At 41.4% G+C, this 14772-nt stretch overlaps 1 protein-coding gene across 1 annotated transcript in view; it reads left to right on the top strand.

Moving 5' to 3' along the window:
• The window catches only part of Ush2a (usherin), an 828188-nt gene that overhangs the window by 624653 nt on the left and 188763 nt on the right, over positions 1-14772 (top strand). The window contains 4 exon segments of the mRNA XM_008834819.2: positions 3939-4162; positions 8399-8603; positions 13511-13708; positions 14462-14616. Of these exon segments, the coding sequence (XP_008833041.1) occupies positions 3939-4162; positions 8399-8603; positions 13511-13708; positions 14462-14616 (782 nt within the window).

Raw genomic sequence — 14772 nt, 5'->3', positions numbered from 1 at the left:
AAAGTCATCCCGTGGATATGTATTCTTAACCATTTTCTCTGAATCTATTTTAAATCTCTTTATTACCCATTTTCCCTTAGTGTTTTGCGTATATGATTTTATCACGTATGCCGTTAATCTGGGCTTGGGCTTGATGTATCCCTTAATATTAAAAGATGAAATTGGAAGTTTCTCTATCATTCTCAGAGGACAGGAATTTTTGGTTAGCCATGGAAAAGATCATTACAGGCCTTTGGAGCATGTTTCCTGGTGTCTATTATAAATGTTGGCCATGCAACCTTTGATAGGAGCCTCTCCATTGAGAGGACAGCAGAACAGAATACTGAGCTTCTGTGTGCTGGACTCTGATTCAGTAAAATGAAGGAGAGCATGAGGAAAATGAGCATTTCATAAGATGGACTTTCAAAGTTCTGCAAAGAAGGGAGGCTAGCCAGAGGAATTCGTGGCGTGAGAGTTATGCTCAAAGGGACTTCTCACACAGGACTCCATACAACAGTGCAGGTTCTTTGAAAAATGGAGTCTATACATGTTCTAAAACATGTCCCAGTGATTGGTGCTGAGAGGTGGGTGAGCCTTCTTCCACTCTCTCCCATTTGTGCTGGTAGCCATAGCGCCATCTACTGGTTTACACAGTGTGTTTGTTGGGCGTGTGTGTGTGTGTGTGTGTGTGTGTGTTGTTTTGCTTTTAATGCTCTGTCTCTCATCTTCTAAGTTTGTCCTAAGGGGGACTAACCGCAAACCATTTCTTCACCATTTCCTTTCTACAATGCAAAATCATTTGGCCCCTAGTCAAGGCCAAAGTTCAATATAAGTTCTCTTGTTTCAGGCTGACTTTTTAGCATTATACTAGTCTTACTTCAAAAGCATGATGTTTATTTCTTAGTCTTCTTTACAAAGCAGATGTGTTTGTAAATATTTCCTTGTCTGTCATGGACATTAGGTATATGTTGCTACCATATTTGATTGTACTGTGATTGAAAATTTCTTACTTTCAACTTTTTTCTCCATTGTATATACCATATACTAGACAGCATCCATCAGCTATATGCACAGTATGGAAAGACAGAATTCACCATTTGACCCAAAACATAAACACCTATACGGTAATAACATCTCCATCTTCTTCAGAGCGAATCCACTCGACCTTTGTACACACTTAATGAAGAGCCTTTGGAAGAATGGGCCGAGCCATCAATAATGCATGACCTATTTTGTGTTTCTTCAGGCTTATTTAAAATTGTGGCTTCTGTGTGTCAGAGTTCAAAAGTCAAGTGCTGCATGTGATAAATTAGGTTGGGGTCAAAAGTTATTGTCATGCAGTTTCGGAAGATGGTCTGTCTCCAGAATTGCAGCTCATTCATGCTGAAGTGATGCACTATGGGAATTACTACGAAACCCTGCTCTGCAACATCTGCTCTCCCTAAGTGAGTTAGTGCAGGTCGGACATCTTTATGTCAGAATATCACAGTGATGGATGCAGTCTTCAGAAAATGCTACATAAAAATCTGGTGTGCCGTTCTGGCCATTAAGTGAAATTACTATTTAAATTAATGGCACTGTCATGGTTTATCTGTGCAGAGAACGGACGCTGATTAGGGTATTAAGTAATTAGCAATTTATCACACTGGAACAAGGTTGATAATAATTAAAGAAGTAATGGTTTACCAAAGAAACTGGAAAGGGAGTCACTTCTTGTTATGTGAGTGAAATCTTGCCTGAAAAATTTCAATTCAGTAAAGCTCTTTGTCAAAGAAAGTATCCTTTTTTTTCTCCTCTCCTGGTATAAAAACAGTTCATTATCAAAATTTTAGTTGACCTGTCAAAAGTCCCTCAGAGCGATCAGATGACTGATTAGGAGTTTTGAATTAGGTCAATGTCTGCATTTTGAATTCATACTTAAAGCATGGTGAAGCCATGCAGTAATTTAAGAGTAGAGGGGGGAGAGAGTATTCTCTTCCCGAAAAGACCAGTTTTCGGATTTTGATTGCTCTTTAAAATGGAAACATGAAGAGTTTTAAGAAAATTACATGAGGAAAAAAAGTGACAGTCAAGAATCCAAGGTTGTATTTAAGTATCTAATCCAAAGGCAGCAGGAAAATATAGTCCAAGCAATAAGAGACCTAAAATTGTAGAGTTTGCTTTTATTTCTGTGTGCACGAGCATACAGGCACATGGACACACAGATGCAGGCATTTTACACGAATATATATATATATATGTGTGTGTGTGTGTGTGTGTGTGTGTGTGTGCCCTCACCCACTGTAATTAAGACTAGGCTACAATGAGAGCCCCACTGTGCATATTTTATTATAGAGAATGTGTTCTGTAAATATTAAAACAATAAAAATATCAATATAATAGTTTACTTTTCATTAATTTGAAGAGTTGTCACATTTAAATAAATCAACACGACATAGCAAATCTCAAGCCTCTGTGATGACCAGTATATATTATGCAATTTTTAGATGTTGGGAACTCTGTTTTGTAGTAGAAAGATCAGTGAGGAGACGCTCTGGAGTCCTGTGGAAATGGCATCTTCTGTGAGGCATACACCAGGGTGAAATCTACTGAATGATATTGAAAAAAATCTTTGAAAACTCTTTAGTCTATTGCTAAGAGTCCTATGCGTAACACAGGTGTTTGTACAGGACCAGATTAAACAATTCACGACCTGGAGCACTTTGAATTTGAGGTTCTTTATGTTATCGGTCAGGACTAATAACCAACAAACAGAACTCTAATTAGAATGAATCATTCATCGCCTTGCACTGCTGTCCAACCAGATGTAAATTCTAACCCACAGCATGGAGACATGACACGTGGACACATTCGTTTCTAGCCTAATCTGACACCAGTGTACCGTTTATGTGATTCGTGCTCTCATATCTAAGTTTCTATTTGATTTCTTCTGCAGCAATCTCTGGATGCCACGCATTTGATCACTGGGAGAAAGGAGTTTGTTGGTCGTTCAGGCGCATGAGTCTCACCCAGACATGAGAATCAGCATTTTCCCTAGAAGGTGTTTTGTAGGTGTCAGAGTGAGAGTGAGGCCCTGAAACCTTGTGGCTGGCGTCCTGCTTCTCTGTGAGGATGCACATACCAACTAGTTTTATCTTCCTTTGTTTTTTTTTTTTTTTTTTTTTTTTTTAAGACAGGGTCTCAACTATCCCAGGCTGGCCTCACACTCGCCCTGTAGCCAAGGATGACCTTGAACTTCTGATCCTCCTGTGATGCTGGCATCACAGAGTATACCACCACCTCCTTTATGCAGCTCTGACTGTGGCTCAAACCCAGGGCTTCGTGCTTACTAGGCAAAGACCTACCAAGAGGGCATCCTCCCCGACCCCTCAACTGGTGTGAGATGCCCAATCTAGGTCTTGGAAAAAAGAAGACCCGTGTTACTCCAGCTTTGCCAGAGACAAATTTTTACACCGCAGACAAAGACAGCTGGGAACGTGCATGTCTCCTACCAGGAGTTTCTCCAACTGGAACGTCGCTACCTTTCACTCTGCCTGGCCTCTTGTTTGAGAGCGCCTGGGTGACCTGGTCTCCCTCATGAATTTATAGACCTCTTTCTTTCTTTTAGTCTAGCCAAACTCCTTCTATAATCAGGTGTTATCATCACATTGCAGGCAGGCAGTTTTGACAGAAATCCGATTTTTTTTTTTTTTTTAATGAAGCACAGTCAGAGTCTGGACCAGCTGAATGATTTTCAAACAGTTCCTCTTGTGTGTTCTTTTCCTAATGAGTGTTTAGTGCTCTTGGTAAGAAGGACCCTCATTGCACATCTAAATCACCTTGTGGGAGAATGCTTCCTACCCTGTGTTGACCCACTGCTGAAGCTGCCCAATCTGACGTTTTTATACCGAACTTTACAGCAGCGTCAGTTTTCTTCCCTTTTAAATTCCTTACTCATATATAACATTTTACTGTTGCAGGGATGCTCTGTCGTGGGCAGGATTATGTGACTATGTCAGATACCATATGCTGCTCAGCTTCCAGTGGAGAGTCTAGAGTACACCCTAAAAAGAATGACCTGGTGCCAGTAAAATGCTGCGAGACTGAGCTTATTCCAGAGAACCAGCAATGCTGTAATGGAGCTGGATATAATCTTTTGAAATATGTTTGCTCTGACAAGATTTCAACTGGAAGGATGATGAAGGTAATTGATACAAAGCCTCTCAGAGGCGCTACTTTGACAATGAAAGGAGAAATACATTGTTCAGAACTATTTTTCTACAATAGGAATATAAAAACCCCAGTGTGCGTTATTCATTTCTGCTTCACATCCATATTAATACCGAATGAGTTTGCCATGATTGATGTTATCGCAATGAATTCTAAAGGAATTAGTAATGATTAGCTGTTCTCGGGGAAACGTCACCAGGCACTTCAGATGAGTAGAGGAGTCAAAGTCTGCATGTTTACAGAGTGAGCACTGTCCTCCCTGACATGCTATCTCCCATGCGTGCCACCTTTTCACAGCTCGGAGTGCTGTACCTGCACACTATGCACCTCAGTTTCCAAATAGATGGAATTTATGATCACCCAGGGAAAAAAAAAACTCTGGATGCGTCTGTGAGGGTGTTTTCTGGGGAGGTGATTAGGTGAAAACAGTTGCCCTTGGTGGACTTGGCTCTACTCCCCGGGCTGGGATCCTGGACTGAAATAAACACACCAGGCTGAGCACCAGCGTTCACCTCTGGGCTTCCTCACAGTGGACACAATGTGACCAGCTGCCTCCTGCTCCTGCCACCTTGCCTTCACTGTCATGATGGGTTGCACCTTCCACCTGTGAGCCTGAAAAGCCCTTTTTCCTTCCTTAAGTTGCTTCTGGTAAGATACTTTGTCACATCAACCAGATAAGCAAATAGAGAGACAGAAGGAAATTTTCAGTCCTTCCTTCTTGACCACCAACCCTTTGATAAAGCTATAGATCAGGCCAATCTCCTAAGCTGTGTTTGTATGGTGTTTCTTAAGACTGTACAAGATGAACAAGTTGTTTCTGTCTTCCACAACACTTACTGTGTGGTCCTTTGTGGTCATATGCTGTGACAGTTTCCATGAAGCCATGCTATGTTTGTGATCATGAAACTTGACCAAGAACTCTAGAAACCTGTTGCTTTAAGGGAAGAATTATAGTCATTTAAAAAAAAAAAAACACCCTACCCTTCTCTGGAGTGATTTGAAATTAAAACATACTTGAAAGTGGATACCATGGGCAAAGATAGAGAAAGGTCACTCACTAAAGGAAGCAAATACAGAAATCCTTATGTGCACGTTGGACACTCTGCATGTGCGGTAATTCTAGAGAGATTCAGAGCGCAAGAGGGTTCTTTGAGTAGTAAATGAATAAAATGATACATGAAATTGGCTGAGTAACCCTAAGCCTAACCAGTTACCCTCTGAACTTAACCCTAACCCAACCTAAAACATAAGTCATCCCATAACCCATCCCTAGACCTAACCCTAACCCTAAATGTAACCCCCAACCTAGTCCTGACCCTAACCCAATACACTAATCCTACTCTCAGCCCAATCCTAACCATAGCAATGACAAAATCGTAACCATAACCCTAACCTAATATAACAACAATCCAACCTAAATCCTAACCATACCCAACCCTAACCATAGCTCTAACCGTAACCCTAACCTCTAAACCTAGCCGCCTCCCCAATCCATGCCTAACCTTAATCCTAACTCAACATTAGCCCTAACAACCTTAACAAAACCCTAACCTTAACACTTATCTTTACCCTAACCTTTACCCTAAGCCAACCCTGACCTTAGTCCTAACCCTAACCTTAAATCTTACCCTACTCCAACCCTAACTTCACCTTTATCCTGTCCCAAGGATATTCCTCTCTACGTTGTAGGTAAAGCTCAGTTCTCTAGATTCCATCAACTTTCCCAAAGACCTCGCCCTTGAAAAACTCCAGGTTCTGTTCTGGTCTAGACAGGATCACTGAAGGATTCCTGCACTCCTGGCCCCGTGGATCTCCCCCGGCTATCATGGCAGGAATTTCTTCCATTTTTTGTTGTGTTGACCCAAGGTTCTATACCTCTAGGGTCCCTTCTTTAGGGGAACTTTCCTGGTTTCCAGGATCAGGGAAGATGGATTACTTGAGAGCTTGACATGTGGAATAAGGTCATTCACCATCCTGCTGGCTAGAAATACAATTCAAGATTAAAAACCATCCTCGTCCAGAATTTCAAAGCCATGTCTGTGATTTTTAGGCTTCCATCGATGCATTGATTCCTGTTTCTTTGTAGATAACTACATTGTTTTCCCCCAAAAGCTTTTGAAGATTTTCTTTTCCTTTTCAAAAATTTCATGAACATGTGCCTCTTGGTGGACTTAGTACAAGCAATGCTGATGTTCATTTCTTCCTCTTTGTGGTGCTGGGGATGCAATTCACAGTTGAGCACGTGTCCGGCAAACCCTCCATCAGCGAGCTGTGTCCCCAGCCTTAAAACAACTTCGGTTTTGTATGGTGTTTTAGTCTGGAGTTGACTGCTCTCCCTTCTAGAACATGGTATTTTGTTATTTATTTGATGTTTTGCTGTTCCTTTCATCTTAGTTTTTGCCTGTTAGTTGGGTCTTGGTCTTTGAAAATTTATTTTTCTTCTATCTGTGCCTTTTACTGGCTAAATGCATCATTTTTTATCTCTATGATGTATCACCTTAAATTTATCTTTCAACTTTTCTATTGATTTTTAAAAGTTTTTTTAGCTATCATTTTGTTTTAAGAAGACTGTTTTTGTTGTTTGAAGGCTTTTTGATGTTCTTGATTTATTTATAACACTAAATTCTTCATTTACAGAATATTTTAGGATTCTAATAGTATCAGTATGATTGCTTTTGGTTGGCTTGCTTTTGTTCTTGAATTGACTCATCTGCTTTTTTAGAACAACTTTATCCTTTTCTTCTCCTCCTTATTTTTTCTTTGCCCTGCGTTTCTTCTTTAATGCTTATAATCTCTTTCTGGTCCCTCAGACTTTCTATGTTTATTTTCTACATTTAATAGATTCTCTTGCTTTCATTTGGCTGGGCTTCAAGCAGACACAAAGATAAATATGTGCTCAGTGTGCCCCTTTTGAATAGATTTCCCACCATATTTTTCTGAAGCAGTATTATTTTGATGAAGTTGGAGAGAATCATTTAACCTTTTATGGCAGAGAGAAGAAAAATGATCAAAATTTGATAGTGAAAAGCAGTTTAAATCCATTATGGTATCTACATATAAGAAAGCAAAGCCAGTCCATGACTTACATAAATACTGCCTTATTCCTAGTTCCTGTAACTTAGGGCGATTACGTACTTAATTTCCTCAGATTAGAGTACTTACCAGTAAGTACAGAAAGTCCAGAAATGCCTCAGAGAAAGATTTATGAATGCAAATAGTTATAATGACAATAAATGCAATACTTAGTTTTCTAAAACTATTCCTCGTGTGTCTAACTTTTCATTGTTTAAATTTCATTACAGTTTTTATGTGTCTGTGTGTGTGCATGCACCCGAGCACATGTAATATGTCAAATACGTGCCCATATATGGAGGTCAGAAGACAATTTGTGCAGTCTGTTCTCTCCTTCCACCATGTGGGTCCTAGAGGTTAGACTCGGGCCATCGGGCTTATATGAAGCCCCTTTGCCTGCTAAGCCATCTTCCTGGTCCTGGGTTCACCTTGTCTAACGGCACAGAAATGCATTCTCAGATATCCCATTCTTTATTTTCTCCAAAATACTGTAGGAAAATATTAAAGCTCACAACAGAAATGACAACCGTTGAATTTGCCATGTATACACTAAGCTTAAGGTGCTTTCTGGTTTAGCTCAGTTGAGTTGCATAGAAAAAGCTTCTTCACAAATTTAGTTCCCGTCTCATCCAGTCAGGCAGCTGCTGGTCTGAGGGCATAAAGGAGTCACCCAAGTTTACAAAGCTAGGAAGTACAAAAAGTAGATTTTAATCCAAATCTGTGTCATTTCAAAGCCACAGCTCCTCCTTGTATGTGAACCTTTGTTCCTTAAATATTTTATTTATTATTTTTATGTGTATGAGTGTATTGCCTGCATGTGTAAGTGTACCTGTGTCATGCAATACCATGGAGGTCAGAAGAGGGTGTCAGATTCCCCTGGAACTAGAGCTACGGATGGTTGTTTACCACCATGTGGGTGCTGGGAATTAAACCCAGGTCATCTGCAAGAGCAGCCAGTGCTGTTAACCACTAAGCCATCTCTCCAGCCCCACAAGCAAACTATTTCTTCTTGATTTTGAAATATTCATCCAGAGAGTAAGCAAAACCATTTAAGTAACATGAGAATGTATCCTACATACACCTAAAGATAGGTTATAAGCCCTCTTGTCTCTTTGTATCCATCCCTTCCCACTGACAGGAAACCAGAGTATGTGCGACTCTCTGCACAGCATCCACAGAAGCCACAGCACGCTGTGGCCAGTGTGACTTCAACGCCGCCAGCCGTGTCTGTGTTGTGATAAGAGAGCACCCCGGTCTCACAGGGAAGGCGTCAATGGAAGGACTGTGCTCTTCTGTCGAAGAAACAGTTCATTCTGGAGGTGTAAACGTGCTCTCCTTCAGAGGTAAGAGACACGGTGTCTGCCCATGGTTGAACAGGCTTGTTGAGAAGTGGCTGATGATGCAAATGACATTTCACTCTGACATCCCTCCTCCTTAACCTCATGTCAATCAATTTCATCACACTTTTAGGCCAACTAGTTGCAAAGCACCTAGTTGCTGATAATGATATGATCTGAATATATTCAAAGCTAGCAGCTTAAAATGTTTAAGTCTATCCTTCAACAAAGATCTATACTAGTTTAAATTAAATCTAAACAGAATAAAGAACAAGAAATAAATAAGCGATGTGCCTCTTTCTGGTATTTTCAGTTGATTCTCAATAAATTTTCATTCTCAAAAGTTGTAAGATAATTTTCCCTCAGCTCAAAGAGTCAAGAGTAACAGACAGAGCCTAGAGAGACGGTCAGCAGTTAAGAGCACTGCTCTTGCCAAGGACCCAGTTCGATACTGAGCGCCCAAATGCTGACTGATAACTGTTCGTAAGCCCAGTTCTAGAAGATCTGACGCCCTCTGCTGGCTCTGTGTCATTGCATGACACAGGTGCACTTGCATACATGCAGACAAAACACTCATGCACATAAAATAAAAATAAATACATCAAAAATTTTCAAAAAAAAAGAGTTACAGATAGAAAGATTAATGAAACCTGCCTGATTACTTACAAAGTCCGTAAGCATTATTCTGCAGAGGGGTGACACTCAAGCATGGCATCTCCTCATGGTGTCCGTTTGTCCTCAGAACACTGACCTCCACAGCTATTATGATATTAACTTCTAAGCACCATCTTGGCTTTTGATTAAAATACGGTACCTAATACTTAGCACTGGCCAAGCTAAGTGAGAAGCTATATAAAGTTTAAGATTATTTCCAAATAATTTGGCTCTTTATTACATTTTTATTATGCATCTCGTTGCTCAGGTCTTTATAGAATGTATTTATGTGTGAGGGCAGGAAATATGCATGATGTACAGCCAGATCCATTTAAGAGAAATAATTCAAGCGCAATCTAGTTAAATAAACCAAACAGTACTGGGTCCACCATGAATCACTGTGGCTTACTCAACCAGTGGTGGTGAGCAAGTCATGCTTCAGGAAGGGAAAATGCCAGGCAGGATGTGGGAGAAGACAGGAAGCAGGACAGGGAAAGGAGGAGCAGAGGTCAAGTGGTGCTGGTCACTATTTAGTCTTTCAAAACCCTCCTGCCTACTGCCAAGGGGGTGTGGAGTATGCTCATGTGCAGATGAGGGAGCTTAGGGTCAGATCTGTAAAAGGAGTTGACCATGGGAAGGAAGATCCACACTGTGATGTTGTCTGAAGGAGACGGAGAAACTTCCACGTGGTCTAGAAGTTCCTTTCAGAGCACTCCACACCTCCCTCCAGTGCTGCGTCCACCTCCGATGGATGCCCTTCATCATCCGGCTCAAGTCCATGGTCTTTGATACAGACTTACCAAGTCAGTCAGTCACCTGTCCCTTCTACAGAACCCTGTAGTACTTGGCTTACAAAAGGTGCCTCTACTGTGTGGTCTGTGCACTTGACACTCATCCCATTCCCCCTGCTGGATAGAAGTGTTCTTACGAATAGTCTGCCTCTGCCTCTGCCTCTGCTCACTGGCATTTAGCACACTGCACATTAGCAAAAAGATACGCAGTGAAATGAATTTAATTGTGGAAGGCCTGGGATAGCCAACGAGGCATCCAGCCTTCCAGTCTCTTCCTCTCAGTTCAACACCACGCTCATGGACCCTCATTCTAAATGGTTGGGTTCCCATCCCAGAGAGTTTCCTGCCTTTAGCTGCCACCTGTAATCAAGGTCAAGATGTTGAAGGGCTTTTAAGACACACTTTCAGGAGCCCTCTCCAAGAATGAATAGATGTTCCCACCTACTGATGTAACATTATAAGAGATTTTAAAACCTACATTTCAGATTGCTTTGCCTGCCATAAAATGATATAAATTGAATATGAAAAACTAACTTTCTTTTATTTGTGGCACTACTATGGGTGGGACCCAAGAACTTCATAGTTTTGATAAGCACTGCACCACTGAGCTACAGCCCCAGGCCTGCCTTCCATTCTTCCTTCATTCCTTCCTTTCATTAACTATTTATTGAAACAGGGTATCACTAAATTGTTAAAGCTGTCTTTGATCTTGCTGTGTAGTCCAGGCTGACCTCGAGCTTATGATCCTCCTCCTGATTTAACCACAAACCTTACTTTCTCATGAACATAATTAAGCACACAAATGGTGTGATGACAGTCCTATGGAGACAATAAGTTACAGTAATTCAGATATTTAAAATTGATGTCTGACAACACTGGAACTGACCAAAATTCATTCACTCATTAATTTATCAAGAATATGTTTTAAGAGGCTAGGTAGAACACTTGCCTAGTATGCACAAAGATCTAGATTTGATCCCCAACACTATATATAACATATTTATTCATATATATAATACTCATTAATAGACAGCAATTGTATCAGCACCAGCAGCTATAGACAAGCAAGAATTTCCATCAGGGACTTGAAGTCTGTGTAAAGAATCTGCTTGGGTGACTTAGGACAGGATGTTGTAAGAAAGAATTACAGGAGTGAACAGCCTAACCCTCTGATGCTTTTGAGGAGTGTTGCAAGGACATCTGGTCCAGACTGGGAGGCTAGTCAGTGCCTGAGCTGAGAAGAACAAGCTGAAACCCATGGTTTTGAGTAAGGGAGGATGAGACAGAACACTCAGGAGCAAAAAGAGGCACCCTTTGTTGGAAAACAGCAGTGTCTCAGTACAGATGCTCAGGGTGATTAAGCGGCTGTACCATCTCAGGCCAAAGCCTGCTTCCTGCTTCCTGCCTGGATGAGCCCATCCACAGGAAACAGGAACAACACAGAAAGGCAGAAGATTGCCTCTTAAAAGTGATGCAGGAGCCAGGTGGTGGTGTAGGCATGTGATCTCAGCGTTCTGGAATCCAGGCAGGAAGGAGTGCAAGTTTGAACCACCTTGGGCTACAAAGCAATTTCCCAGCCACACTAGGCTCAATCATGAGACCCTGTCCCATCCACCCCTCCCCCTCACCAAAAAAAAATAGTTGTCCGTTTTTTCTCTGATTAGTGGGTAGTATCAGAATCATGTCACTGCACCAAACTGCTAAGAGAACTGGGAAACCAGGAGGTAGGGAAACCAGAGTGGAAGGAGATCTGGGGATGTTCTGGTGGTTGCCAGTGGCAACCAGTGACAGATGTCTTCTTAACCAAGACAATGGAGACAGAAGATCCTTGTTTTAATGAATTTTCTAATACCACAAGAAACTCCTAGGGAAAAAAATATCAGCTTACAAGGCTTGTGTGGGCTCAAGGTTTACAAGTTACACTCTAAGATCAGTGGCACTGTTCCTTTGGGGGTCTGTGTAGTAAGGCCACATATTTTGGCAAGAAGAATACCATGAAAGGATCTGCTCACTTTCCCACAGCCAGCAAGCAAACAGAGTTTCCAAGCCCCACTTCAAAGGAAAGTCTCTGGTGACCTAATTTCCTCTCACTAAGCCCCACCCCTAATGATAGCACCACCTCCCAATAGCACCACAGACTGTGGACTAAGCCTTCACCACCTGGCCTTGAAGGACATCCAGGTCCTAACTGTAATGCCTTTACATCTGTGGAGAAATTGATCCTCTGTGAAGTTTTGCCACATAGTGTGCTTGATTTTATTTTCTATTAATTCTATATTGTAGTTAGGGCAGAGTTTATCTTTGGAGGAGGCAAACAAGGAACTGTAGCTGAGGAAACAGACCAAATTAACGCGACATCCAGTGGAGGTAGAGCAGGCAGCCAGGCAGTAGAGACGTCCTCCCTGGTCCTCAATCTAACAGAGTCAAACAGAAACCAGAATTTGGAAGGAAAGAAAGAAGATTTAAAGTTTACAAAATTAAATAAATGGTAAGTACATTTAAGTAACTAAACTCTCAGGTAATTTTTTATAAAGGTGTAGAATCTATTCTTTTGAAGTTATTAAAATTAACATGTAGCTAAGACTTTGGGGATACCCCTGAACTACTCTGGTCATTGTCTCACAAAATTGTTGCCAATCAAAATGCTTAGTGGGTTGCACATGTATATGTGTACACATGCGTGTGTACTCGTGGAGGTCAGAGGACAGTGTTGGGTCTCTTCCTTCATGGTTATCCACCTTACTGTTAGAGATGGGGTCTTCCTCTGGACTTGGAGTGCACTGATTCAGCTCCCCTGGCTAGCCAGTGATCTCCAGGGATCTGCCTGTCTCTACCTGCACCTAACCACGCCCCCACCATTGGTGCTGGGATTACAGGCATCCACTGCTGAGCCTGGCTCTTTACATGGGTTCTGGAGGTGGAACTCAGGTCTTCCTGCTTACACAGAAAGCACATATGGTCTGAGCCATCATTTCAGCTCCTTAGTTGTTTCTTTATATACATTTCTGTCTTTGGAAATGGTGAATTCTTTATTGTGCAATTCATATCTCCACATCTAGTAAACGCTTAAATTTTTCATTTTTTATAAAATAAAGATACTCAAATTTTATTTATACACAAGTAAATGAAATCATTAAGCATTTGTTTTAAATGTTTAAAGATACATTAAGGGACTAGAGATATGGCTCAATGGTTAAGAGCATATGCCACCCTTCTAGAAGACTTCAGTTAGGTTCCCAGCACCCACTTTAGGCAGCTAACAACCACCTGTAACTCCAGTTCCAGAGGATCTGACATCCCCTTCTGGCCTCTGTGGGCATCTGCACACACAGCATACACACACACAGACACATGCACAAATACACGAATAAAAATTTAAAATAAGTGTTAAATGATTTTGACTTAAATTTGTAATGTTATGATTGAAAAATAAGAAGAAACCTCAAAGCCCACTCTCTGTTTCTGCAGATGCAAACCTTGAGCCCAACGCTATGTATGAATACAGAGTTTCTGTGTGGAACAGCTCCGGGCAAGGATTCAGTCAGGTGGTTAGAACCAGCACAAAAGAAGATGTGCTTCAAGGGGTCAGAGCCCCTTGGTGGACCAGAATGGGCCAACATGAAGATGCCATTTTCTTGAACTGGAAGACACCCCTACAACCTAATGGTATTAAGCTAGTTTTAAAATAGAAATTACCTAATTTTATAAATGCTTAAAATACAGGGTTGAGTGTAATATATACTGGCACACATCCATTCACTAGGAAGTATTTACTGTTTGAGTCCTTGCATGTGAGCTCATCATCCACCCTGTGCTACAGCCCTTGAACATTTGTAGCCAGAATATAAGTCATAATAATTAAAAGCTGCAGAATCCTAGCAGGTGTCTGAGCTGCTTGAAGCCAAGCAGAATATATTTGGGGAAGACAAAAATTCTATGCCAGGGCCTGGAAAGATGGCCCAGCTGTTAAGAGCACTGGCTGCTCTTGCAGAGGACCCAGGTTTGGTTCCCAGCACCCACATGGCAGCTAACAACAGTCAGTAACTCCAGTTCCAGGGGGGACTCCAACCCCTTCTTCTGACCTTCACGGACATTGCACAACATGGGTACACTTACTCATATGCAGGCAACACATTCATACATACAAATAAAAAAATAATAAAATATTTTTAAAAAGAATTCCATGACAGGGCTGGCTCAGCAGGTAAAAGTGCTGCTACTAGACCTCACACCCTGGGACCCACATAGTGAAAGGTAAAAACCAGCTCCCACAATTTGTCCTCCAACCACCACATATGTGTTGTGTCATCACACACACACACACAAATGAATAACTGTAATTGATAAGTTATGACATACATGTTTCCTAAAGATAGTTAAGATGGCACAACACAGAGGCACCATTTTCTCCATCATCAGGTGCTGTCATTCACTATATTCTTCTTCAAGATGGAATTGAATGCTGTCGGGGAGCATCGCTGAGTTTCACCGACACAGAGGGAATTCAGCCATTCCAGGAATATTTGTACCAGCTGAAAGTTTTTGCCATCGCCGGCTGTGCAGCCAGTAGCATTGTAAGTAAGAGGAATTCTTCCTCAATGGCGGGAAAAGGAGTCCAGGGTAAGGGATATACGAACATCCTGGTCATGATTGTTCCCTCCAAGTGGCACTAAGTAGAAAGTTTGTGTGTGTGTGTGTGCCTTTCACTGGGTGTTGAGATTTTTATCTAA

The sequence above is a fragment of the Nannospalax galili genome, unplaced genomic scaffold (genome assembly GCF_000622305.1).
Source record: "Nannospalax galili isolate Female #2095 unplaced genomic scaffold, S.galili_v1.0 scaffold657, whole genome shotgun sequence".
NCBI classification, from domain to species: Eukaryota; Metazoa; Chordata; class Mammalia; order Rodentia; family Spalacidae; genus Nannospalax; species Nannospalax galili.
The sequence above is the reverse complement of the archived record's forward strand: the minus strand, read 5'-3'. Positions and strand labels throughout refer to the sequence as shown.